Below are 24,301 nucleotides of genomic sequence, written 5' to 3' on the forward strand. Positions count from 1 at the left end.
AAGACAGAATCTTGCTTTGTCACCCAGGCTGGAGTGCAGTGGGGTGATCTCAGCTCACTGCAACCTCTGCCTCCTGGGTTCAAGTGATTCTCCTGCATCAGCCTCCTGAGTAGCTGGGATGTGTGCCACCAGCTACTGGTGCCACAGATGTGCCACCACACCCAGCTAATTTTTGTATTTTTAGTAGAGACAGGGTTTCACATGTTGGTCAGGCTGGTCTTGAACTCCTGACCTCAGGTGATCCACCAACCTCAACCTTTCAAAGTGCTGGGATTATAGGTGTGAGTCACTGCACCCGGCCCTACTAATATTCTTTTTTACTGGCAGTCTCCAATGTATAAAAGGAAAAATATGTTTTTATGAAGTACTTTTGTAACATTTTTTTTGCTTACACTTACTACTCATTGGCTTTATTTATTCTGTTGCCAATAGTTATGTTTATCTTCTTTTAACCTTCATGATTTTATGTGTAGCTTTTTGCTGTCCATTGTTCCTGTGAATAAAGCAAGTTGCTGCATTAGATGATGAAAACCACTACTTATCTTCACAACTTTCTAATGGCTTTTTGTTATGTTGTCTGCTCTGTGAAATTCAGTATCTTAATGAGCATACCACAATTTAGGATTGCAAAATGAAATAATACACCTGCCCTTTGAATAACATGTAGCATCATTGTATGCAATCAGATAGTTTGGCTATCTGCAGATATAAATATACGCTGATGATACCAGCCTGTTGGAAAGAGCATAGTGTTAAGAGACATAGCCCCGTTCCTGTCTGGACTCTCCATCTTCCTTCTTCATTGCAATTGCTTTGGGTGTTTCACTTAACAGCTCCATCCTTGGTATAGCATAGAGGTTAAGCAAGTTACTTAATTACTTGAGACCACCGAAACAAAACAAAACAAAACAAAACAGCAAAGTCGTAATAGAAAGGGGTCAAAAGCCCTGGAGTAAAAGGAAAGTAATGTGGTTTGAGCCATAATAAATGTAAATGAATATTATTATTTTATTTATATTTCTTTAATAATGATTTTTTCCCATAAATGTATGTCCTTAAAGGAAAGTATTTCTGATAGAGGACTGAGCTCCTAGAAGATAAGCTCAGACTCATATTTAGGTGTTAGTAGTCATATGTGTAATAATGGATGTGTTGGGCTTTAGAATGTATGTTACTAAAAACCTATAAGGTTCATTTCCTAGGGTCCTGAAAAAGTCTTATGAGAAACATGTATTTTATTTTGTTATTATTTTTTGAGACAGGGTCTCATTCTGTCACCCAGGTGGGAGTGCAGGGGCGCAATCTCGGCTCACTGCATCCTCCACCTCCTGGATTCAAGTGAGTCTTGTGCCTCAGCCTCCTGAGTAGCTGGGATTACAAGTGCACCACCATGCCCAGCTTATTTTTTAAAAAATTAGTAGAGACAGAGCTTCACCATGTTGGTCTTGAACTTTTAACCTCAAGTGATCCATTTGCCTTGGCCTCCCAAAGTGCTGGGATTGTAGGCGTGAGCCACTATAGGCCAGGCCAGAAACATGTATTTTAATACAGTCAATTCTATAATAGTGAAAAACAGTAAATAGTATCATTAAAAAATTAAATAACTGGAAAATTGTCTGAGAATCATTGCTGTGAAACCACTTTGGATCTTTGCTTTGGAGACTCCCCCTCTCACCATGGGACTGAGCGGACAGTTCTGCAGCTCCATTGTAATTTAAGGCATTAGAAGTCTCATTTCAGAACTCCATAAAGGATCTGGCACATCGAGGCTTCAAAATGTTCCGCAATATGAGATTCTGTATAAAAGTGTGGTGGGCGATATAGAATGTAGTATAATAGAAAAAACTGTAGGCAAACTCTGCCAAGATGCTGAATAGGAACAGCTCTGGAGTGCAGTTCCCAGCGAGAGAGATGCAGACGGTGAGTGATCTCCACATTTCCAACCAAGGTACCAGGTGCATCTCAGTGGGACTGGTTGGACAGTGGGTGTAGCCCAAGGAGGGCAGACTGAGGCAGGGTGGGGCGCTCCCTGAACTGGGAAGTGCAGCACACTGGAGGACCCTCCACTACCCAACAGAGGCCATTGGGGGTTTTTCTGGTCACTCTGGCACGCCAGTACAGATACTACACTTCTCCCGTGGTCCTTACGGCCCACAGACTAGGCAATTCCCGCCACTTGACAAGCTCTGCAGGTTTCCAGCATGGCTGTTTCAGCGTGGGTTTCCAGCACAAAAACCAGCACAAATCTGGACAGCACAAGTCTGGACAGCCATTTTACTGGCTGCATTCTGGAATGCCTGCAACACAGAGCCACCCATTCCCCTGAAAAAGAGGGAGCTGAAGGCAAGAAGCAAGGCGATCTGGCTCGGCGGGTCTCACCCCCATAAAGACCAGCAATCTGAAACACACTAGCTTGAGAGTTTTGCAGCCAGTGCAGCAGTTTGAGCTCAACCCTGGATGGTTGAGCTCCATGGAGGGAAGGGTGTCTACCATTACTGAGCAGTCTGCCATTACCGAGGCAGTCAGCCATTACTGGGGCAGTCAGCCATTATCTGGGCAGTCAGCCATTAGCAGAGCAGTTCGCGGTTTCCGAGGCAGTTCTGACCTTACCTGTGTAAACAAAACCTCAAGGAAGATTACACAGCCGCTGGGCAGAGCCCACAGCAGCTCAGCAGCGCCTCTGCAGGTAGACTGTGACTAGACTCCCTCCATGCTCGGCAGGGCATCTCTGAAAAAAAGGCAGCAGCATGTCAGGGACTTATGTAAAAACCTTCCTGAGACAGAGCACCTGGGAAGGTGGGCGATTGTGAGTTCCGCTGCAGCAGACTTAAACGTCTTTGCCCAGTAGCTCTGAATGGAATAGTGGAGCTCCCAGCACAGCACTTGAGCTCTGATAAGGGACAGACCACCTCCTCCAGTGGCTCCCTGAGCCCTGTATATCCAGAGAGGCAGCTCATAAAGGAGAGCTCTGGCTGACATCTGGCGGGTCCCCTTCTGAGATGAAGATACCAGAAGAAGGAACAGGCAGCAACCCTTACTATTCAGCAGTCGCTGCAGGTGATTCCCAGGCAAGCAGGGTCTGGAGTGGACCTCCAGCAGTCCTGCAGCAGAGATTCCTGACTGTTAAAAGGAAAAGACCACAGGTAGGTAAATCCACGAAAATGGGAAGAAACCAACACAAAAAGATGAAAACACCAAAAACCAGAATGCCTCTCCTCCTCCAAGGTATCACAACTCCTCATTATTGAGAGAACAAAGCTGGATGGAGAATGAGTCTGATGAATTGACAGAAGCAGGCTTCAGAAGGTGGGTAATAACCTGAAGCTAAAAGAACATGTTCTAACCCAATGCGAAGAAACTGAGAACCTGGAAAAAAGGTTAGGTGAAATGCTAACTAGAATAACCAGCTTAGAGAAGAACATAAACGACTTGATGGAGCTGAAAAACACAGCACAAGAACTTCGCAAAGCATACACAAGTTTCAATAGCTGAATCAACCAAGCAGAAGAGAGGATATCAGAGATTGAAGATCAACTCAATGAAATAAAGCAAGAAGGCAAGATTAGAGAAAAAAGAGCAAAAAGAAATGAACAAAGCCTCTAAGAAATATGGAATTATGTGAAAATACCTAATCTACCTTTGATAGGTGTACCTGAATGTGACAGAGAGAATGAATCCAAGCTGGAAAACACTCTTCAGGATATTATCCAGGAGAACTTTCCCAACCTAGCAAGGCAGGCCAACATTCAAGTCCAGGAAGTTCAGAGAACACCACAGAGATACTCCTCAAGAACAGCAACCCCAAGGCACATAATCATCAGATTCACCAGGGTTGAAATGAAGGAAAAAATGCTAAGTGCAGCCAGAGAGAAACATTGAGTTACCCACAAAGGGAAGCCCATCAGACTCACAGCAGATCTCTCAGCAGAAACCCTACAAGCCAGAAGAGAGTGGGGGCCAATATTCAACATCCTTAAAGAAAAGAACTTTCAACCCAGAATTTCATATCCAGCCAAACTAACCTTCATAAGTGAAGGAGAAATAAAATACTTTACGAACAAGCAATGGCTGAGAGATCTCATCACCACCAGGACTGCCTTGCAAAATCTCCTGAAGGAAGCACTAAACATGGAAAGGAACAGTACCAGCCACTATAGAAACGTACCAAATGGTAAAGACCATCGATGCAATGAAGAAACTGTATCACCTAATGGGCAAAACATCCAGCTAGTATCAAAATGGTAGGATCAAATTCACACATATCAATATTAACTTTAAATGTAAATAGGCTAATGTGTTCCTCTAACACTGTGTTAGCTATATTTCACAAATATTTACATATTCATTTCCATTATTTCAAAATAACTTGTAATCTCTATTTTAATCCATAAGTTGAGTATGATGTTCATGTTTCCGAATATTGGAAGATTTTAATGATTTCTCTCTATTATTTATTTATAATTTAATTGCATTGTGAACAGAGAATGTACTCTGTATGATCCTAATCTTACTTTGTTGAGACTTGTTTTATGGCTCAGGATGTGGTCTGTTTTGGTTAATAGTCTTTATGCACTTAGAAATAATATGTGCTCTGCTCTTGTTGAGTAGAGTGTTCTTTGCATGCCAATTAAATCAAATTGTTTGATAGTGTTGTTCAAATCTTCTATATCCCAACTGATTTTCTATCTATATGTTCTGTCAGTTACTCAGGAGTGTTGAACCTCTAACAGTAATTGTGGATTTATCTATTTCTCTTTTCAAGTCTGTCAGTTTTTGCTTTGTGTGCATTAAAGCTCTGTTAGGTACATGTATGTTTAAAATTCTGATTTTGATGCATTGAACCTTTCCTCATTATGAAATATCCTCTTTGGTATTGACAACCATTGCTTTTTATGATCAACAGGTTTCCCTTGTGCTATTAATAGGAAAGTTTTGATGCTGTTTATACTAATTAGTATCTTTTTTTTTTTTTGGACTGAAAAAGTGTTATTTATTTGGCAAAAAGGGCTTCTGAATTTAATAAAGAAATGGCAATAACCGTTACATACAGTAATTCAAAATCTTTTCACTAAGCACCAAACAGGATAGTTCTCAAGCTTTTAATCAAGAACCTCTTTGAAAGAATACCTAAAACCTAATCAGTTTATTTAGGTTTTTAATCAAGAAATATAAAGCTGCCAATCAGAGTTTCTAATTACCATGAGATGATGAGGTTAACAACCTTGAGGTCATAGCATATGAGCTTTTCAAAGCTTTGTTTAATCTATGCATCCTAACTGAGGGGATTTGTTGGTGTCAGGCTGGTAATCACAGATTCATTTGCCAGATACCATATATACACACAACAAAAAGATAAGGACTATATGGTCCCTATATATGTAAGGGGAATTACTAATTAGTATCTTAAAATAAAAAGCGAAAAAGCTATGGTTATTAATACCAAAATATCCTCCTTACAATAATATTCTTTATTCTGATATCTGCTTTGATATTAATATAGCCACTGGAGTTGCCTTAAGATTACTATTTGCATGGTGTATCTCTTTCCAGCCTCTAATAATCTTTAGTGTATCTGTGTCTGTAGATTTATAGTGTATTTCTTGTAGACAAAGTATAGGTGAGTCTTGCATTTTGTTCATTATGATAATTTTATCCTCTAATTGGAATATTTAGACTATTTACTTTTATTGTAGTTAATTATCAGTATGGTTGGATTTATGTCTGCTCTTTTTGTTGTCTATTTTTCTTCTTTTCTTGCTTTCTTTTAGATTGAACATTTTTAATATTATCTCCACTATTAACTAGCTGTATCTCTTGTTTTATGAGTTAATGAATTTTGGTAGTTAGTCTAGGGGTTATAATATGCATCTTTATCTTAACTTGATTTACCTTCAAATATTATTTCACTTAGAAGGTTTAAGCAGTTGATTTTTTCAAGGAAACTTAAAAATTATTAAGTTGCTGGCCAACTGTTTACATTAGCATACTAATGCAAGGACCTGTTGTGTTAACGTTTTGCCCTGTTCATTGAGTCTCAGAACTCAGTTTGTACTATAAGAGATGCTTATTGAGGGAAAATGGCCTGAGAAATGGTTTGAGATACTTAAAGAAAAATTAAAATATGAAATCCAGATTTGTTAGGTATCTGTCCTTTTATTTAATATCTATCTATTAAATGCCTACTGTGTCAGGTATGGTGCTGAGCACTAAAGATTCAGCAATAGAAGAGACTGAAAACATCTCTCAATGGAGCGTATAGTGTATTAGTGAAAACAAACCATATAAATAGAAATACGTAATAGAGGGAGCATGGCATATAGTGCTCAGGTCTGAGGAGAAATAGTAAATCAGAGGAAGGAGCTAGGCAATGTCAGGCAGTTTAGAGGAGGGGGATAGAGGCCTACAGTTTTACATAATGTGGCTGGGGAGGCTTCACTGAAAAGTGACAGTTGAGTGAAGACCTCAGGGAGATTTGAGGAAGCAAAGTGACTATTACATGTACCTAGATAGTATAACATTCATCATCTTAATATAGCTTAACTAGAATAGTAAATTAAAAATGAAAAAAATGAAATGCTGTTAGTAAACTTAACTAAAGGTATACAGTTGTGATTTTTTGTTTGTTTGCACTAGGCCGTAGAAAGTGAAACATTATTATTCCAAGGCTGTTCTTTCAAAACAGTAATAGTGGAGACATTAATGCTCCATGCCATGTCTGATTACAGTAATTGCTTCCTGGGGCCTAGAAAAAACAAGGAAAGCATTAGCTCTATGACAAGGTACTAAATTAATTCCTGAAAAATATGGTTCATCTGTTTTCCATCAACCATTTATTTAGGGGTTGTCAGTTGCTTTTTTAATTTCTTTGGGCATGGAAAACAAAACATTTAAATTCAAATGTCTTTTTATTCAAAACAAATGAAAATAGCATACTTCAATATCTCAATCTTGTCATAACTGATTTGCAAAATCAGGGTTTAATGAAACAGCCCTTAAGAACTATCTGACCTCTCAAGTAAGTGAGAAAGACTATTGCTTGGGCAATAAAATGGGAAGATGATAATAAACTAGTCTTCTTAGCTCAGTTATTGTTTACATAAAGAATATTTTATTCTCTTTCATTGCCATATAGTATCCCTTTATATGACCATTCACACTTTTAAAAATCCATTCATTCTACCGTTGATGAAAATTTGAGTTGTTTCCAATGTTGGGATATTACAAATACTGTTACCCTGAGCATTTTTGTACATGTCTTTTGGTGTGCAGTATACCAATATGGTTTCAAAGTTGTTACTGTTATCTGTGTGACACTAAGACAGATACTGCTTATTAGATACTTTTGGATCACACAATACAAATTGAGCTTCTGAAATGTAACTAATTAGTACATACAGCATCAAAACTTTCCTACTAACAGCACCAGGGAAACCTGTTGATCATAAAAAGCTATGGTTGTTAACCTTGCCAAGCACAGGGGGAGGATGGCCTTGACAGTTTTAGTAGTGTCTCTAAAGGAGGGAATCAGAGACAAGTACATATATGGTTTTAGGGGCAGGTTCATCAGAGGGTGAGTTTAGGTTGAGTTATCAGACTTTTCTAGCTTCACCATCTATAACTTCAATATCAGTCTTCTAATTCTTCTAATTAGTTCTTTTACAGATGCTACCACTAATTCAGAGAGCCTCATATTAGTCTTTCTGTAACATCTACACATTTCAACTTAATTATTTGGAAACAGTGACATCATTAGCAAAAAGGATGCTATGGTTAAAATACTAAAAATTGTTAAATTGTTAAATGAGTGAATTTTATGGTATATAAATTATGTTCCCATAAAGCTGTTTAAAAACAAAACAAAAAGCAAGAAGCCTTGATTAGAAGTTGAGGGACCAAAATTCTAGTTCAGCCTCTTCTATAAACCAACTATTTATTAAGTCAGCAAATATTTGAGAACTTGTTTGCGTTGGGGATCAACTAGTAGGCTACACTGACATGGTCCTAATACTCTTAGAGCATTGGCAGGGGAGAGAGAGAGTACAAATTATGTGTGGGTTTAGAAAGAGGCAGTATTTCATGCAGAAGCCCATGCCTTGTAGCTGAGGGCTGCAAAGAATGCCACTGTAACCAGAGGGCAGTGAGGGTGGCAGAGCATGGTATAGGATGAAAGTGTAGACTGTGCAAGGACGTCATATAAAAAGAATTTTGTCTCTTTTTTTAGAGCAATGGAAAACCATTGAGTTTTAAGGGCAGGGGAGGTGTGAACGCCATATTTGTGTCTTGGAAAGAGGGCTTTGGCTGCATTACAGAATTTGGATTAGAGATGTCTAAGAATGGAAAGAGATACACACATTAGGAGGACTGCGGTTTTGGTGAGAGATGATGGAAGCTAGTGAGACTAGTGAGGAAAAAGGAGGTGTCAAAATGATCCCTAGATTTCTGGAGTCCAGGACTTGAAGAGAAAAGAGTATTTCTGTAAACTGACCTTTGTAAAATTTAAGGTCACATGTTTCAAAATTAGCCTCTTAATGACTTATTTTTAAAGTAGTATGGACTGCAGAAAATAAGAGTGAAGGATCAGACATGTTTTCGTAGTAATGCATTAGTTGGTGTTATAATCTCCTACCTTTATCACTTTAAAAAATTTGTCACACTGAATTGAGGCTGAAGGGATTTATACTTCAGCAATTTGAAATGCAGTATGTTTTGCTTTTGTGTATTATCTTTGTTTCAACAACTGTGGTTTCATTTCCCCTCAGTATTTGATTTTCATCAAGCAGCTGATGGTATCCAGGAACAACAGAGACAAGAACAAGCGGGAAAAACGTATGTTTTTTTTATTTTAATTTTTTTATTTTGGTACAGTTTATGGATATCCACATTCTTATATTTTAATTCTAGAGCAGAAGCTTATGAAAAATAAGTATTGAAATATCCTGTTATAGAGAAAATCAGTGGGATTATGAACATATACTTAAGAAGTAGCATAAACAGAAAATAGTCATATGTAATTTTATTCTTTGTAATGATCTGACCATAAGACCTACATCTTTTCATCTAACTTAAAGCTTGTTTTGATTTGTTTTTAAGTTTGGGTACAACAAAAAAGGGCATTGGGCCAGTTTATTCTTCCAAAGCTGCTCGGAGTGGACTTAGGATGTGCGATCTTGTTTCTGACTTCGATGGCTTCTCTGAGAGGTAACTAACTTATGTTTCAAAATGGAAGGAATGAATGCATTTTTAGATTTTTTTTAAAACCTAGGGTGCAAAATGATACAATCAGAGTTCTAGTTAAATAGTGGTGGTTGGCTTTGTTAAGATTTGAAATATTAAAGTTATTTTCATTACATCCTAATTAATCCTTAGTTACAGATTAACTTCTTGAAAAAATAACATGATGGTGATTTAATAGAATATCCTAAGAAGACAAAACCAGAGTTATATTTAAGATTTGAAATATGAAATGGTTGGCTGAGAAAGAGAATGATTCCATGGCAGTCCTAGGGTGGTCACATTCCAAAGTCTTGATCCTTGCATTTTCAGGCCTGGAGACTCCTCATGTTCTCCTACCCAGAAGTCATTAGCTCTCAGATACTGGTGAATTATTGTATACCAAGCTCAACTTGAAAAACAGAAATGCTACATTAACACATACTTTCTGTAGCCAGATATCCATGGGAAACCTAGTAGTCATCAGAAAGCTACTCGGTGACTCAATGATAGGGACTTGGTTGTGTTGAATAACAAGTGGCATCCAAGCTGTAATGACATATTGTATCCCCTTTCAATCAACCACTTATATGTGTCTGCACTGGCAGTGCACCTTTGCTGAAGAATATTAGATTGCTAATGTCTGCCTCTCTCTCTTACAAACATCATGTAAACTACCCCCATTTTTTTTGTACAGTGTAATACAGTTAATTAAGATTTAAGTCTTTTGTGTTTACAGATTTTAGTCATTCCATTCCTATTCCCCCCTACACACACATTACCTTAATTATATTGTTGATAGGCCTAAACTTGAGTAAAAAAAAATAATTTGAGTGTCTTGTTTATTCATATGGCTGATCTCCTTATTAAATTTTATTTCTCAGAAGGTAATTTCAGTTTCGGGATTACTTTGCTGTTAAGATCATTTACCATCTGCAGAAATCATTTGAATTGAATGATATTATTAGAAATATTTTTAGAAGAGTGATAATGTCTTGATATATCTTTATTTCTCAGGTTTAAAGTTCTAGCTAACCAGTACAAATCTATATACCCCACTTTGGAAATAGACATTGAAGGTGAATTACAAAAACTCAAGGTAATGCTTTCTGACCTCTTTATAAAATGTTCTTTTTAATACTTGTTTGCCAAATTGGCATCTAGATCTTTTCATTCATATAGGCTTTGGGTAAGAACTGGCAAAGGAAATTGTTTATCTTGCACATGGTATGTTTGAGTGACTTTACATGATACAGCTTAGGCAAAATAATGAGCAGGGAGCAGGAGGAGTACCTGAAGTAAAGGAGACAGAGTCCAGATCATGTCTCGTGCAGTGACAGGGACTTTAGATCTTATCCTGGAGATAATGAAAAGCTATTAGGTAATTTTGAACAGAAAGAAGACTAGATTTGCACTATATAAAAATCACTTCTAGCAGTTAGAGGATAGATCAGCAAGGGATGAGTGAGAACTCTTTAAGCTAACCAACCCATTTAAAAAGGATAACCCCATAGAGTCAGTATTTTTAGCAGTGCACTCTTTGAAATCCCTATCCTCTCCGTTCTTTCATCTTTGACAATTTTTGATGAACTTCAAACTGTTTCCTATGCATCTGATTATTACTTCTCATTTATAAATAAGTATCAATATGAATTCTAGAACTAAGTAGGAATCTACAAACCTCATATGCCATACTAGAATAAATGCAGACCTTAGATCTGTGCATTCACTAAGTTCTAAAAAAAAATATGACCTATAAGGAACATTCTAAATATTAGGTATTTGTATTTCAGTGCACTGATTGTTGTTTAGAATAGACTGCCATTTTCTTTTTATTCTGTTATGCAATAAATATTTTATTTTATTTTTTAGACAGGATCTTTGTCACTCAGGTTGGAGTACAGTGGCATGAACACAGTTCACTGCAGCCTTGAACCCCTGGGCTCAAGAGATCCTCCTTCCTCAGCCTCCCGAGTAGCTGGAACTATAGGCACATCACCACACCCAGCTAATATTTTTTGGTAGTTACGGGTTTTTGCCATGTTGCCCAGGCTGGTCTTGAATGCCTGAGCTCAAGCAATCTGCCTGCCTTGGCCTCTCAAAATGCTGGGGTTACAGGCATGAGCTATGGCACCCAGGCTGTTATGCAATAAATATTTTAACTTTTTTACTAGCAACTTGGAAATATTTACGTGCTAAAGTATGAGTATGGCTTTTATATGTGCTCCATGTGAACTTAAAGTAGATGAATAATAATAAATAAAATTGGGTAAGAAGATTCTTATAGGTTATGTATATTAAACCAGAACTTTAAGGAACAAGGAATGTGATGACCAGTGTGGTCATTTCAGGCATAAAAATAGGACTGAAACAAGAATAAGTAAGAAATTGGAGACTAGAGCCAAGGGATGATCATACATTTATCAGTGGGTATTAACACACTCAGGTGGGTTCATGAGTAGATTCTGGAATTTCCATAATAGTTTACGTATTTAAACATAGTTGAACCTAGGTTTCATGCAGTTATACTATAGTCCTTAGGGGAAGCTCTTGGTTATTTTACATTTTTAATTGAATTCCGAAGTTAAGCAGTAGTACTAAAAAGTGTTTTGAGAAGTGTTTATGATGCCCATGTGTTACATAGTATCGAATTTTATCTACTAGTAATAGTGTAGAGGTAGATATGTTACAGTAATAGGATACAATTAAAAAGAATAATAGCCATCAGTCACTAATAGTTGCATACGTGGCAGTGTCACTTGTGGCCCTCACCACATTTTGAGAATCACTCTGATGCAAGTTTCAAAGTTCATGGTTGGCCAAACACAGTGACCTATGCCTGTAATCCAGCACTCTGGAGGCTGTGGTGGGAGGATCGATTGAGCCTGGGAGGTTGAGGCTACAAGTGAGCCATGTTCCCACCACTGTACTTCAGCCTGGGTGACAGAGCAAGACTCTGTCTCAAAAATTGAAATAAAAAAAAAACAATTATGGTTTTGTGGATTATAAATACAGCTTTTCAAATACCTCACAAAATTTAAAAGCATAATGTAATGCAGTCATTTATTTTTATTTTCCTGAAAGCTGGTTTATGAAGTATGAATGCTTTGCTCTTTGGAGGGTTTTAATTTTTTTGTAGTGAGGTTAATATAAAACCTTTGAATTTTACTGTATCTCTAGGGTGTTTTTGAGCTAATGCCTCTTTTCTGTTCCTGGAAAATCAGCATGAGAGATGAAAGGTAATCCAAATGTTACAACAGAGTGAGCACCATCACCAGCTCCTTTCTACTTTGTATTTGTCAGTTTTCATGTCATAAAGTCAGGTAATTTATTCTTGTACCAGCTGTGTTGAACATGTATTAATGTACATGGAAATTGGTTTTTGTCTTGTGTACAGGGTTATATGGAAAAGATTAAACCAATGGTGAGAGATGGAGTTTATTTCCTATATGAGGCCCTACATGGACCACCAAAGAAAATCTTGGTAGAAGGTGCGAATGCAGCACTATTAGATATTGATTTTGGTAAGTGAGATAGATTTGTAGTTAAGGGAGCTTATCTGAGCCCTACGTAGTTAAGATATGAATAATTAATGTTAGCATTAAGGAGTTTTAAAGTGATGTTTTTAGCTTCTATATTCAGGATGATGAAAGTTTGTCATCTTATGGCACCCTTTTTAAAAGAATATTGCAGATCACACAATACATGTGTTAAGCTCTCTATTTGATTAGAAAAATAATCATTTGAGGTCAGTAGGTCTGAGGTTCTGTAAATTGTGGTTTTCATTGGTTTATGGTTCAGTTCCATACCCTGAAACTGTAAGATAAGATAAGTTCTATGGAATAATCTGCATCTTTAATTCAACCTTTTAAAAATGTATACATTATTATTAAGTAAGATTTATGAAAGCCTATTTACATAAATTAACTCCCTAGGCATGAGACTCTGAATTCAGAGCATTTCCTTCATCTTCAAAAGGTTAGTTAATGCTTAACTCCTTTCTTCAAACTACTGCGTTATTAGTTTGTTTCCTGTTTCATTTAAACATGATTTCTCATGATTAGTCTCGTTGTTCTCAGCTTTAACGGACATTTCATTGGCTTTTGACTCCAAGTGAACTATTAAAGAAAGTGTATTTCTACATAGTAGATATGTATTTTTGATACCATAATGTGCCTAGCCAGTCTGGAAAGAAAACAGGGTGTCTAATTGGCAGAGTGAATAGTTCAGTATGAAAGAGATCTTTGGGGGTGAGAAAGTATACCACTCTCTAGCTCTTATACTTTGAGGGTTATTCCCTGAATAGAAATTAAAAGCTGGGGAAATGTTGAATACTATCAAAATGTGTTGCTGTCACTCCAGGTTGCTACTACACTTTAAATATTTGTATGAGGGGGTCATATTTGTTTTACACTAACAGGAAACTATGAAAATAAGTAGATGAGTTTCAGCATTAAATTTCTTCATAATCCATTAAGTGAGTAGTTATCATACTTACTGTACCTGTACATGCATTCAAGGAGCCTCTCAGTATAATCACTTCAGTTAAAGTTCTAACCTCATTTTTATCTCATTACAGCTAAAATGAATAAAAAGTAAAACATTGAGACTTTGCGAGGGCAGTTACAGTTCAAATCTGTTAGATACCTATAATATACTCAAATGCAGAATTGTAATAGTAATTCTGTTTTAAAATATGTTATTTCTGTGTATACGACATTTTAATATCTGTTTCTGTTTTTAGGGACTTACCCTTTTGTAACCTCTTCAAATTGTACTGTTGGAGGTGTTTGTACTGGTTTGGGTATGCCCCCTCAAAATGTAGGAGAAGTGTATGGAGTTCTGAAAGCTTATACAACTAGAGTTGGTATTGGTGCCTTTCCTACAGAGCAAGAAAATGTAAGCCTATTCTCAGTAAACAAAATGTATTAAAATAAAAATTCATTCTTCTTTTTTTTTCTTAATGAATTCTTATCTCCTGTGCCTTTCACTTAATTTGCAAGATTGGTTAGAACAACATTTTCTTAAAAGTACATAAATTTGGCTACATGTGGTGGCCCCTGTCTGTAATCCCAGCACTTTGAGAGGCCGAGACAGGCAGATGACTTGAGCCCAGGAGTTGATGATCAGCCAGGACAGCATGCTGTGTGTGGTGGTGTGCACCTGTAGTCCCAGCTACTGGGGAGGCTGAATAGGAGGATCACTTGAGCCCAGGAGGCAGAGGTTTCAGTGAGCTGAGATGGCAACGTGGCACTCCAGCCTGGGCAGCAGAGTGAGACTCTGTCTCAAAAAATATATCAACAAAAATAAAAACTATGTAATCGTAATGATGCCAGAATATAAGATATAATGAAATGATAGCTTTAAACAGAAAGGGACAAATCAAGGACTTAGGTAGATCATAGGAAAAACAAGTTTTAAGGAATGACTTTAGCTTAGGTATTTGAGCATGTTTTCTATCTTCGTTTTCTTTAGAAAGGCATTATGATACCAATGACTTACTAGATATGTTTGCCTTATGGTTTTCAGGAAGAACATCAAACTACAGTTCTTGGAAGAATTGGCTGGATTTGTCTATTTTAATAAATACTGATTTTTTAAAAATTTTAATCTGTCAATCTAAATTTTAGGAAGTTATCTGTATAACATTGTAAAAAATATTGACTTAAAAAAAGATAATAAATGAAGCATTCCAAATAATGCCTCTGTCAGATAAAATCCATCATCTGGATGGAATTCTATCTTTGATTTAGTTACTGTATGAAAGATGTTTATCTCAAAGATAGATGTTTGCTATGATCTCTAGTGTATATTATTCCACTAGATATGTAGCACTGCTATTCTAACCCTAAAGTTCTATTTTTCTTTTTCTTTTTTTTTTCTTGTTTGAATCCTCTTTATTGCAAAAAGTTCTATTTTCTGTTCTGTAGGAAATTGGAGAATTATTACAAAAAAGGGGTAGAGAGTTTGGTGTAACTACTGGAAGGAAAAGAAGATGTGGCTGGTTGGACCTCGTTTTGCTCAAATATGCCCATATGATCAATGGATTTACTGCGTGAGTATTCTTCAGAAACGTTTATTTCAGGAAATCATAGATGATTAATGGTGATAGGTTTAATCTTTGGAGTACCTTAATAGGAAAATTTCACTCTTTAGCCTCCATATTGAAATTGTAGTGCTAGGCAAAAGTAGACCAAGATACAGGAGGAAGGGTACACAAGGAGAGGGACCCCAAGTCATCTTCCTAGGCATCCAAGGTTGTTGAAAAGAATCACGACACTCTGACATGTATGTAAGTATAGAGGCAGGCAGAATAGGGTACACAGTTGGGCAGATAGATAGGTGTACAGCACAAACACTGCGAGCACGTACAGAGCGGGAGGCAATGCAGCTAGTGATTGGCACATGGGCTTAATGTCTGAGTTCATTCAGATCTCAGGTCTGTGCATTATGCTTGTGTAGCTGAGCAAGTCAATCATTCTCTGCCTCTGTTTCATCCTCTAAAATCTGGATTATAGTATTACCTACTTCATAGGGGTATTTTCAAAATAGGTGAGAAACATGGTAAGAGCCTATAGCACGCTGCCTGGCTAACTGAAATCGCTCAGGAAAAGTTGGTTGTTATTAATGCATATACATGAATAGGTAGATAAATATATTCATATCTGTATTAGACTGGACATCCAGTAAATAACAGAATAAGGTTTAAAGTATATTTTTTGGGATGAGAATCCCAAATTTAGTTTGTTACCCATTTCCACAGATTTTCTCTTTAAAATCTGTTTTCCAGTCAGTTTCTCGGGAAATTTTGATGTATCATGAAGAGGTCCTTGATGTGGTTTTTCTCACTCTTCTTTGACAATTTCTGACCAGAAGGGTAGAGGTGATGGTAACCAGAGTGAAGAACTGAGGGATGTTGGCATGTGTGTAAATGTACATGTATCTTAATCATCCATGTAGTGTAGTGAGTTCTGCGGTGTTCCACGGCCACAGTGCATCCCTAACTCCAGGCACCCCTCCCACAAATACATGTTTGTTCATCAGTCATAAGAAAGCTGATTTGGGCATGGTGGCTCATGCCTCTAATCCCAGCACTTCGGGAGGCTGAGAGGCAGGAGGATCGCTTGAGGCCAGGAGTTGTAGACTAGCCTGGGCAACTTGGCGAGACCCTGTCCCTACAAAAAATACAAAACAATTAGCTGGGCCTGGTGGCACACACCTGTAGTCCCAGCTACTTGGGAGGCTGAGGTGCAAGGATCGCTTGAGCCCAGGAAGTTGAGGCTTGCAATGAACCCTGTTTGTGCCACTGCACTCCAGCCTGGGTGACAAAGCAAGACCCTATCTCAAAACTAAAAAAGAAAGCTAAGCAAAATTCATCAGTGAAAATCTGTTACAATTACTAGCAAAGTAACTCTGTGTATATTGTCCTCTAGTGTTTTATGTGTGGCACGCTTTAAAATATAATCCTAACCGGTTTTCAGGATTGCTTTAGAACTTTTAGCTTTGCATGAATTTTTCTTTACTCCTGCATTAATCAAATTAGATGTTAGAGCCTTTAAGAGTTTGCTTTTTTAACATTGCCTTTTCTTCCAAAATTAGATTGGCACTTACCAAGTTGGATATTTTGGACGTGTTTACAGAAATCAAAGTTGGAGTTGTTTACAAGTTAGATGGTGAAATCATACCTCATATCCCAGGTATTTTCTTTTAGGCAATATCTAAAGAATATTATAAGATGAATGTATTACAGCAATTTCATAAAGCTCTTCCATGTAATTTGCAATAGACAGATAGTGACAGGCTTGATATGCCCTTTATAATTAGTATAAATTTGCTCTCATTATTAGTATTTGGTTCATAACTAATACTTATTTGGGTGTTGGGTCACAACAAGCATGTGCTTAAACTCAAAAGAATAAAGAAAAACAGGGCACCTCTGAGCCCAGTCATACTGCTCTTGAGTGTCATCTTCCCTACTTTGAAAGTAATTTCCATGGAGGTGTTTCTCCCTTCCTTGGTAACACTGGGGTAACAAGAGCCCTTGTCTTGTTAAGCTGGCTCTCAATACATTAGCCTCCCTGTCCTTCAGGCCCCATGAATGACTTTCTCTGCCCTTGATTTTATAGTTTAGTCATTTGATAAGGATTAGGAATATTGACTAGCTTAATAAAACCTGATGAGTCGGTAGGTTTTGCGATTACCTTGTGGCAGCTGTTTCTTAGGAACTGAGGATAGCTGTAAGTTCTTGGAAATTAAATGCATGTTATCTTTCCTTTTCTTACATGTATATAAGTATAGAGGGAGTCTAGCTATCTTATAAAAAAGTATCTACTGTCATTGTAGGATAATAGTCACTCGGAAAACTGGCTGTTCCAATATATGTTATGTCCTGGTTCTTCATTCTATTTACTTACAAACCTATTTCACGAGTTATAACTTCAAACACCAAAGAATAGTCGAACCAAGTATAATGGCACGTGGCAAGGTCTACCATAGAGAACGTTACAGCAAATTCTTTTAATTAATACTTAAAATAACAAAACAGATAAAATTTGTCAATTTCATGTGTTTAATATTAAAGCTGTTTTTGGTCAAGTTCCCCCAGAAACACTCTTGAGATGGAGATTTGTATCCAAGAAGTGTAGTAGAGAATGCTTTCAGCAATAGCTCTTATGAAAGAAGCAGAGGGACTAGTTGAAATGCGGGGCAGCCAATCCCCATTGGAGCCACAGAGCTAGGACAGCCCTTTAGAGCTGTGCTAAATTGAGGCAAGTAGCCAGAACTTTGTACGTCCCAACAACTGGCCACGAAACAAGGGCTGTTCCTCAAGTGAGGTAGCTCCCTTTGGCCAAGAGCAGTTCCTGGAGAGGGACTGAGCTGTGAGTCCCAGCAGCAGAGAGTGCTTCTGGGAATAGCTCCTGTAGGATTCTGGTTGTTGTCTTTCCTAGGGAAACCTACAAGAGGAAGGTTAATGGTATAAATTAGCCCTTACTGTGGCTGTCACAGTGGGAAAGTAGAAGCAAGAGTTCCATTAAACTTTAAGCTAAGGCTCCTGCTGTTATGTTGGATTTCATGTGGCAAAGCCAGCAGGCAAGAAATGGAGTCACTGGAAGAGGTAAATGATTCTGATCAGAATCTCCAATATGCTTTTAAACCCACCTGGTGAATTTTTGTTTTTAGAATTTCCGTTTAGTTCTCTTCTATACTTTCTATTTCTCTACTGAGATTCCCTATCTGTTTACTCAGTAACAGTGACATTGTCTTAATTTGTATTAGCTGCTCTTTTTTTTCTGTTAGTCTAACCTTTAGGTCATCTCAAGTTGGGTTTCTCTTGACTATTCTTTTCCTTGGTTGTGGATCACTGTTTCTTTTTTTTTTTTTTTTTTTTTTTTTTTTTTTTTTTTTTTTTTTTTTTTTTTTTTTTTTTTTCTCTTGTTGCCCAGGCTGGAGTGCAATGGCGCGATCTCGGCTCACCGCAACCTCCGCCTCCTGGGTTCAGGCAATTCTCCTGCCTCAGCCTCCTGAGTAGCTGGGATTACAGGCACGCACCACCATGCCCAGCTCATTTTTTGTATTTTTAGTAGAGACGGGGTTTCACCATGTTGACCAGGATGGTCTCGATCTCTTGACCTCGTGATCCACCCGCCTCGGCCTCCCAAAGTGCTGGGATTACAGGCTTGAGCCACCGTGCCCGGCAGTGGATCACTGTTTCTATGACTAATGACTATTGGTTAACTATTAGACATCGTGGATGATATGTTAAAAAAGACTCAGATTCTGTTATCTTCCTCTGAATAGTGTTGATTCTTGTTTTAGGGGACAATTGAATTATTCACTGATCATTGTGAACTTGTATAGTTTGGTTTTTTGCTTTGTTGTGTAGTAATGTGGAAAACCCAAGATGTTTTTCAAACTTGTTTAAGCTGGTATAAGTCAGTCTCCAAATTTTGTCTCTTTTTTAGATCTCGCAGAACTTGGTTTTTGGCTTCATTATGGCAGGTTTGTAATAGGTTTCACTCAGGGTGTGACTTTTATTCTTAAAGAGCAGCCTTTCTGGTGGCTCCACTTGATGCCAGGAGAATTAACAAGGTATAATAATGAGAGCTCTTCAGCCCAGCAGTGCTGGAGTGCCAGTGTGCCCTGTTCCTTCCTTTTCAGCAGCACTACTTGACTTCTAGAGTCTTTGTTCCACTTGCAACTGTGTAGCAGTTGAGGTCTGGTAAGCCTCTGATGGTCCTGCTCTTTACCTGTGGAGTCCTACTGTAGCCGTGGGACTCTCACATGGACTTCTGGGGGTCCCCTCTCTCTATAGCTCCCTCCTCTCTGATGCCTGGCCTTGCTGATTCTAGCAGCTTCAGCTTCCCTGAAGTCAGCTATCTACATCCCCACGTCAGTGGAGCTGCCATTCTCTGTTGACTCCAGTGTTCTGAACTGTGGTCAGAAAATTGTCCCTATGCAGAAAGTTGAGTGGCTTCTCGACTTGCTTGTGAGTTTTCTCTCCCAGGAGCCATGGCTTTGTGCCTGACCCAAGTCTGTGGGTGTGGGCTGCTATGTGGCGGCAGCTCCCTTCGGTGGAGGGCGAGTCCTGCAGAGGCTCTGAACTGTAAGTGGTCAGCAGGCAAAGCTCCCAAAGCTCTCAGTCTTGAGAGACATCTAGACAGAGTACCCGTAGCATCCGCTATATTGACTCAAGTCCAAGAAACTCTTCTTTAGTATATTTTCAGTTTCCATTAGGGAATACAGAGAAAATAGGTGGAATGATGAAGCAAATTTCAGGCAGCACAATAGATTTCTCAGAAGAGAGCAGTTATGCAGGCCTTCTTTCTGTGATGTTGCTGTCATTATACAGATCTACAATCCCTAATCAATAGAATGGAAATTCAATAAGCTTTAAAACTGGAAAGTTTTAAGTTTGGCATCCAGATTCATTTAGCAACAAAACCAGACTTGAACTAATGTCAGCATTACATAATCTTTATCCTCTTATAGCGAATGATCATATGTGTTGCTGCAAAAATGTGTTTGATTATAGAATACTGCCACAGATGGTATTTGTACTGTTTTATCTTTCTACTACCTGAAGAATTCTAAATCCCAAAACACATCTGGCACCAAAGATTTTGATAAGAGATTTTGAACCCGTAATATATCAAAAAGTTGTTTGACAATAAGCAGTGTGTACAAATTTCCTCTTTAACTTTTAGCAAACCAAGAAGTCTTAAATAAAGTTGAAGTTCAGTATAAGACTCTCCCAGGATGGAACACAGACATAACAAATGCAAGGACATTTAAAGAACTACCTGTTAATGCACAAAACTATGTTCGATTTATTGAAGATGAGCTTCAAATTCCAGGTAAACATAAATACTTTGTGAATAACTGTCTTTTAACTTACTTGGCTGCCTCTGAAATAGAATAAAGGAAAGATCATTGTTACTTTTCAGAGTTCACATGATTTGCATAAATCCCCAGGAAGATGTAAAGGAATAATTTTATTCCTTAGAGTAAATACAATGTTCATCTTTACATGGAAGATAATAGATTGATTCTCACCCTCCTGACCCTATCTTTAATTCTTAGTCTGTTTTTTTACCCTGTGACATTGTCTTATTCCTTTCTCCCTCTTAATGACAAATCCTCGTGTATCTTTACCACCACCAAAAATGGTTTGTGTTTTTGGGGGATTAAAAAATGGTGTATAGTTTGTTTGGGTTAAACTACCCTTGAGAGTTGGAGTTTCCTGAATATACATTGGGAAATAATAGGTATAGAAAATTGGAAATCTCACTAGAAAAAATGCAAGAAAAGAATTTTTAAAAATAGATTAAAAACTATCTATTAATGAACAAATATAAAATGGCAAGGGAGGTAAGCATAACGAAGTTATGGCTGTTTCTAGTTATGTGAAGTCATTCTTTTAAGAGATGGCTTCCTTTTATCCTTTTGTTGGCATTGATGGGTATTTGAAAGATAAGAAGAGGTAAAGTGGGTGGGATGTATCCTCCATATAAAATCTGTTATCTGCTCACTCTTGATTTTATCTTGTGGTTCATTTGTATTTGTGGTTCATTTCCAGCATGATTCTTGTTTTCCAGATTGCTAGCTGCCCTTCATAACTTGATGTCAAATTTAGTAAGCATGTTTGCTTACTGCTCTTAGTCAACATTTTTTAGAAATATAAATAGCAGTGAGTCTAACAAAAATCTGTGAAGTACCACAAAGGTTGATCCTAACAGTACCTTATGGAACCTGGTAATTCTTTAATAATCTAAAACCATGTGGTGCTGATAATTAGATTTCCATAGACTCATGTAGTGGGCAATTTCTGAGGCTATGAAAGTAAAAATCATATTCTCATCTAGATGTTTAAGATGCTTATCTTGGCCAGTTATCAGGAACTCGATCAAACTTTCTGTAGGTCTCTGCTGGTCTTAGTCAATATTTTACTATACTAAGTCATTAAGAATTAGGAAACTGAAAATATTACACAGTTAAAAATGGGACAATAAGGCATACTTCCCTGTGCTGGGTCTTATAGTGCAATCCTTTTTCTCTGTTTTCTCCCAGTTAAATGGATTGGTGTTGGTCAATCCAGAGAGTCTATGATTCAACTCTTTTAATGATTGCCAGTAACACAAGAAACACTCCTTCAGAGGGAGGGGAAAAGACTTCCTTAAATATTTCATTTATCACCTGCAAATTTAAGAATAAAGACACTGAAGTGAGTTGGTAAGCCCTCCAGTTGTTTCCAGTCTTTTCAGATGGATGCCTGTTGTGGAGATTAACTTTGGCATATTCCAGTGTCAGCTTTCCTTAGCTGGCATAATCGCCGAATCATTTGTTGCTCCTGCTGCTCTCATGGTGCCATGTTTCTTTTTTTAATGTTTAGTAGTAGTATAATCCATGTTGTTTGAAATCTAAAGTAGAATTACTTTTAATGTAGTTCTTCTTCATTATTGTCATTGTGTGTTCTTAAGTGTTACCCCTATTTTAGATGGTAAGAACAATTAATGCAGTTTTGCACAAATATTTTTACATTCTGATTATTCAATTCTGTCATTGTAATCTTTGTTGTTAGAAACAAAAGATGAAAACATAGGGGTTCTGTAAACTTTTATAATGCTATGAATTCTGTTTAAATTGTTGACTGTTTATTTTCTGTTGAGACCATTGCAAAATTGAGCTTTGGTGGGATTTGGTGGGGGGGTTATATTCATGGGTCCTTTAATTTGTACAGAACACAGAACTTATTTCTCTCTGTCAATTATTTAAAACATTGAACATTTAGTGAAATGTTCAAAGAGAAAAGATGTTTCCCAAAACAACAATCTTAATGTTAAAAATGATTAGACATTAAAAGATCTGTTGTAATATATGGTAGATATTTTTCTTTAATTTCAAACATTACCTCTGAAATGTATATTAGCTTTTCTTTTTTATCTTACCATTAGTTTTAAATCTGGTGGATTGGTTTTCAACATTGTGCCTGCCAATATGCCTACAAAAACATCTGTAAGTGTCAAAATGAACTCAAGGTGGTTAACCATGATTTTGATCATGCCTTTATTTCTCCTTTCTTGAAAAAAAAAACAACAGGTGTTATTTTGACAATTAGGCTTAACATTGTTTTGTAGATTATCTTTTAATGAACTGTTTTACATGTTAAATTAGGTGCCACTTAAATTTATTTTATTATACCATCAATAGCTGATTAAAAGAACCAAATTTTTCTAGTATGCTTTGTGTATTGTGTTTTTGTTTTAAGAGAGGTTAGTAATACTAGTATATGTGTAATCTTAGCTCAAGAAAAATTGTAAAATAGGAACAGTGTCTTAGACTCAATAAGTATATAGAACAATACAGATTATCCTACAAGCCAATTACTGATCAATAATGACTTATATGTAAAAATAATTTATAAGGAATATATAATTTCTGTTTAATAAAAAAATGAATGGGCTTTTAAAGTCTGCATTTGTATCTCGGTTACGAGTATTGTACTACTGAAACATATTTTTAGTAATGGTTCATAAACAGATACAAAGAACCCATTCTTCTTTTCAAGTACATATGTTAGACTCTACCTAGTATTGAGTAAGCAGTGGTGACAGGAGCACAGTCTTCCTGAAACTTTAGTATAGTGGGAGGCAGCATGGTAACCAGGTACAGGTTTATAAACAGTAGTTACATGCTGCCTTGGAAAAGTACAAGGTCTGATGAATAAGAATCTAGTCTTAATTTAGCAGGGGTTGAAGAAGGAAGGCCATTAATGGACATGTCTAAACAGACAAAGCAGATGAGTAGAGAGAGCAGACAGAGGGACATATACTGTGCAAAGGCCCAGAGGCTGGAAAGAATTTGGAAAGTTGCAACAACTAAACAAAATGAATGAGGGGCTGATGAGGCCGATTAGCTTGGCAGTAAATTCAAGGAATAAAATCATGGGGGGGTGTGTGTGTGTGGTTCGTTTTTTTTCCGTTGTTTTTTTTTTTTGTTGTTGTTGTTGTTGTTTTGAACCAGAGTCTTACTCTGTTGCCCAGGCTGGAGTACAGTGGCATGATCTCAGCTTACTGTATGTAACCTTTGCCTCCTGGGTTCAAGTGATTCTCCTGCCTCAGACTCCTGGGTAATTGGGATTGCAGGCACATGCCACCACGTCCAGCTAATTTTTGTATTTTTAGTAAAGACGGGGTTTCACCACGTTGGCTGGACTGGTCTCAAACTCCTGATCTCAAGTGATCCGCCCGCCTCAGTTTCCCGAAGTGTGAGATTACAGGTGTGAGCCACCGTGCCCAACCAAAACCACGTTGTACATGAAAGAAGAGGACTATAATGTAATACAAACAGTAGATCCCCTCCTACCTATGAGGGATACGTTCAAACACCCCCAGTGGATGCCTAAAACTGTGAGTAGTACCAAATCGTATATATACTGTTTTTTCCTATACATACATACGTGTGGTGAAGTGTAATTTATAAATGAGGCATAGTAAGAGATTAATAACAACTACTAGATCAATTATAACAACATACTGTAATAAAAATTATGTGAATGTGCTGTCTCGCTCTCAAAATATCTTCTGTTGTACTT

General features: G+C 37.4%; 1 protein-coding gene across 2 annotated transcripts in view; it reads left to right on the top strand.

The window, feature by feature from the left end:
- ADSS2 (adenylosuccinate synthase 2) overlaps positions 1 to 22,946 on the top strand; it is a 42,500-nt gene extending 19,554 nt beyond the window's left edge. For both annotated transcript variants that reach the window (XM_017532099.1, XM_017532100.2), the window contains 9 exons: positions 8,760 to 8,826; positions 9,091 to 9,198; positions 10,228 to 10,309; positions 12,608 to 12,734; positions 13,955 to 14,109; positions 15,141 to 15,265; positions 16,810 to 16,907; positions 20,415 to 20,564; positions 21,778 to 22,946. In XM_017532099.1, coding sequence (XP_017387588.1) covers positions 8,760 to 8,826; positions 9,091 to 9,198; positions 10,228 to 10,309; positions 12,608 to 12,734; positions 13,955 to 14,109; positions 15,141 to 15,265; positions 16,810 to 16,907; positions 20,415 to 20,564; positions 21,778 to 21,830 — 965 coding nt within the window. In that variant the 3' untranslated portion in view covers positions 21,831 to 22,946. The remainder of the gene's footprint in view (positions 1 to 8,759; positions 8,827 to 9,090; positions 9,199 to 10,227; positions 10,310 to 12,607; positions 12,735 to 13,954; positions 14,110 to 15,140; positions 15,266 to 16,809; positions 16,908 to 20,414; positions 20,565 to 21,777) is intronic.
- Positions 22,947 to 24,301: the final 1,355 nt, after the last annotated feature.

This window comes from Cebus imitator, unplaced genomic scaffold (assembly GCF_001604975.1).
Source record: "Cebus imitator isolate Cc_AM_T3 unplaced genomic scaffold, Cebus_imitator-1.0 Scaffold75, whole genome shotgun sequence".
NCBI classification, from domain to species: Eukaryota; Metazoa; Chordata; class Mammalia; order Primates; family Cebidae; genus Cebus; species Cebus imitator.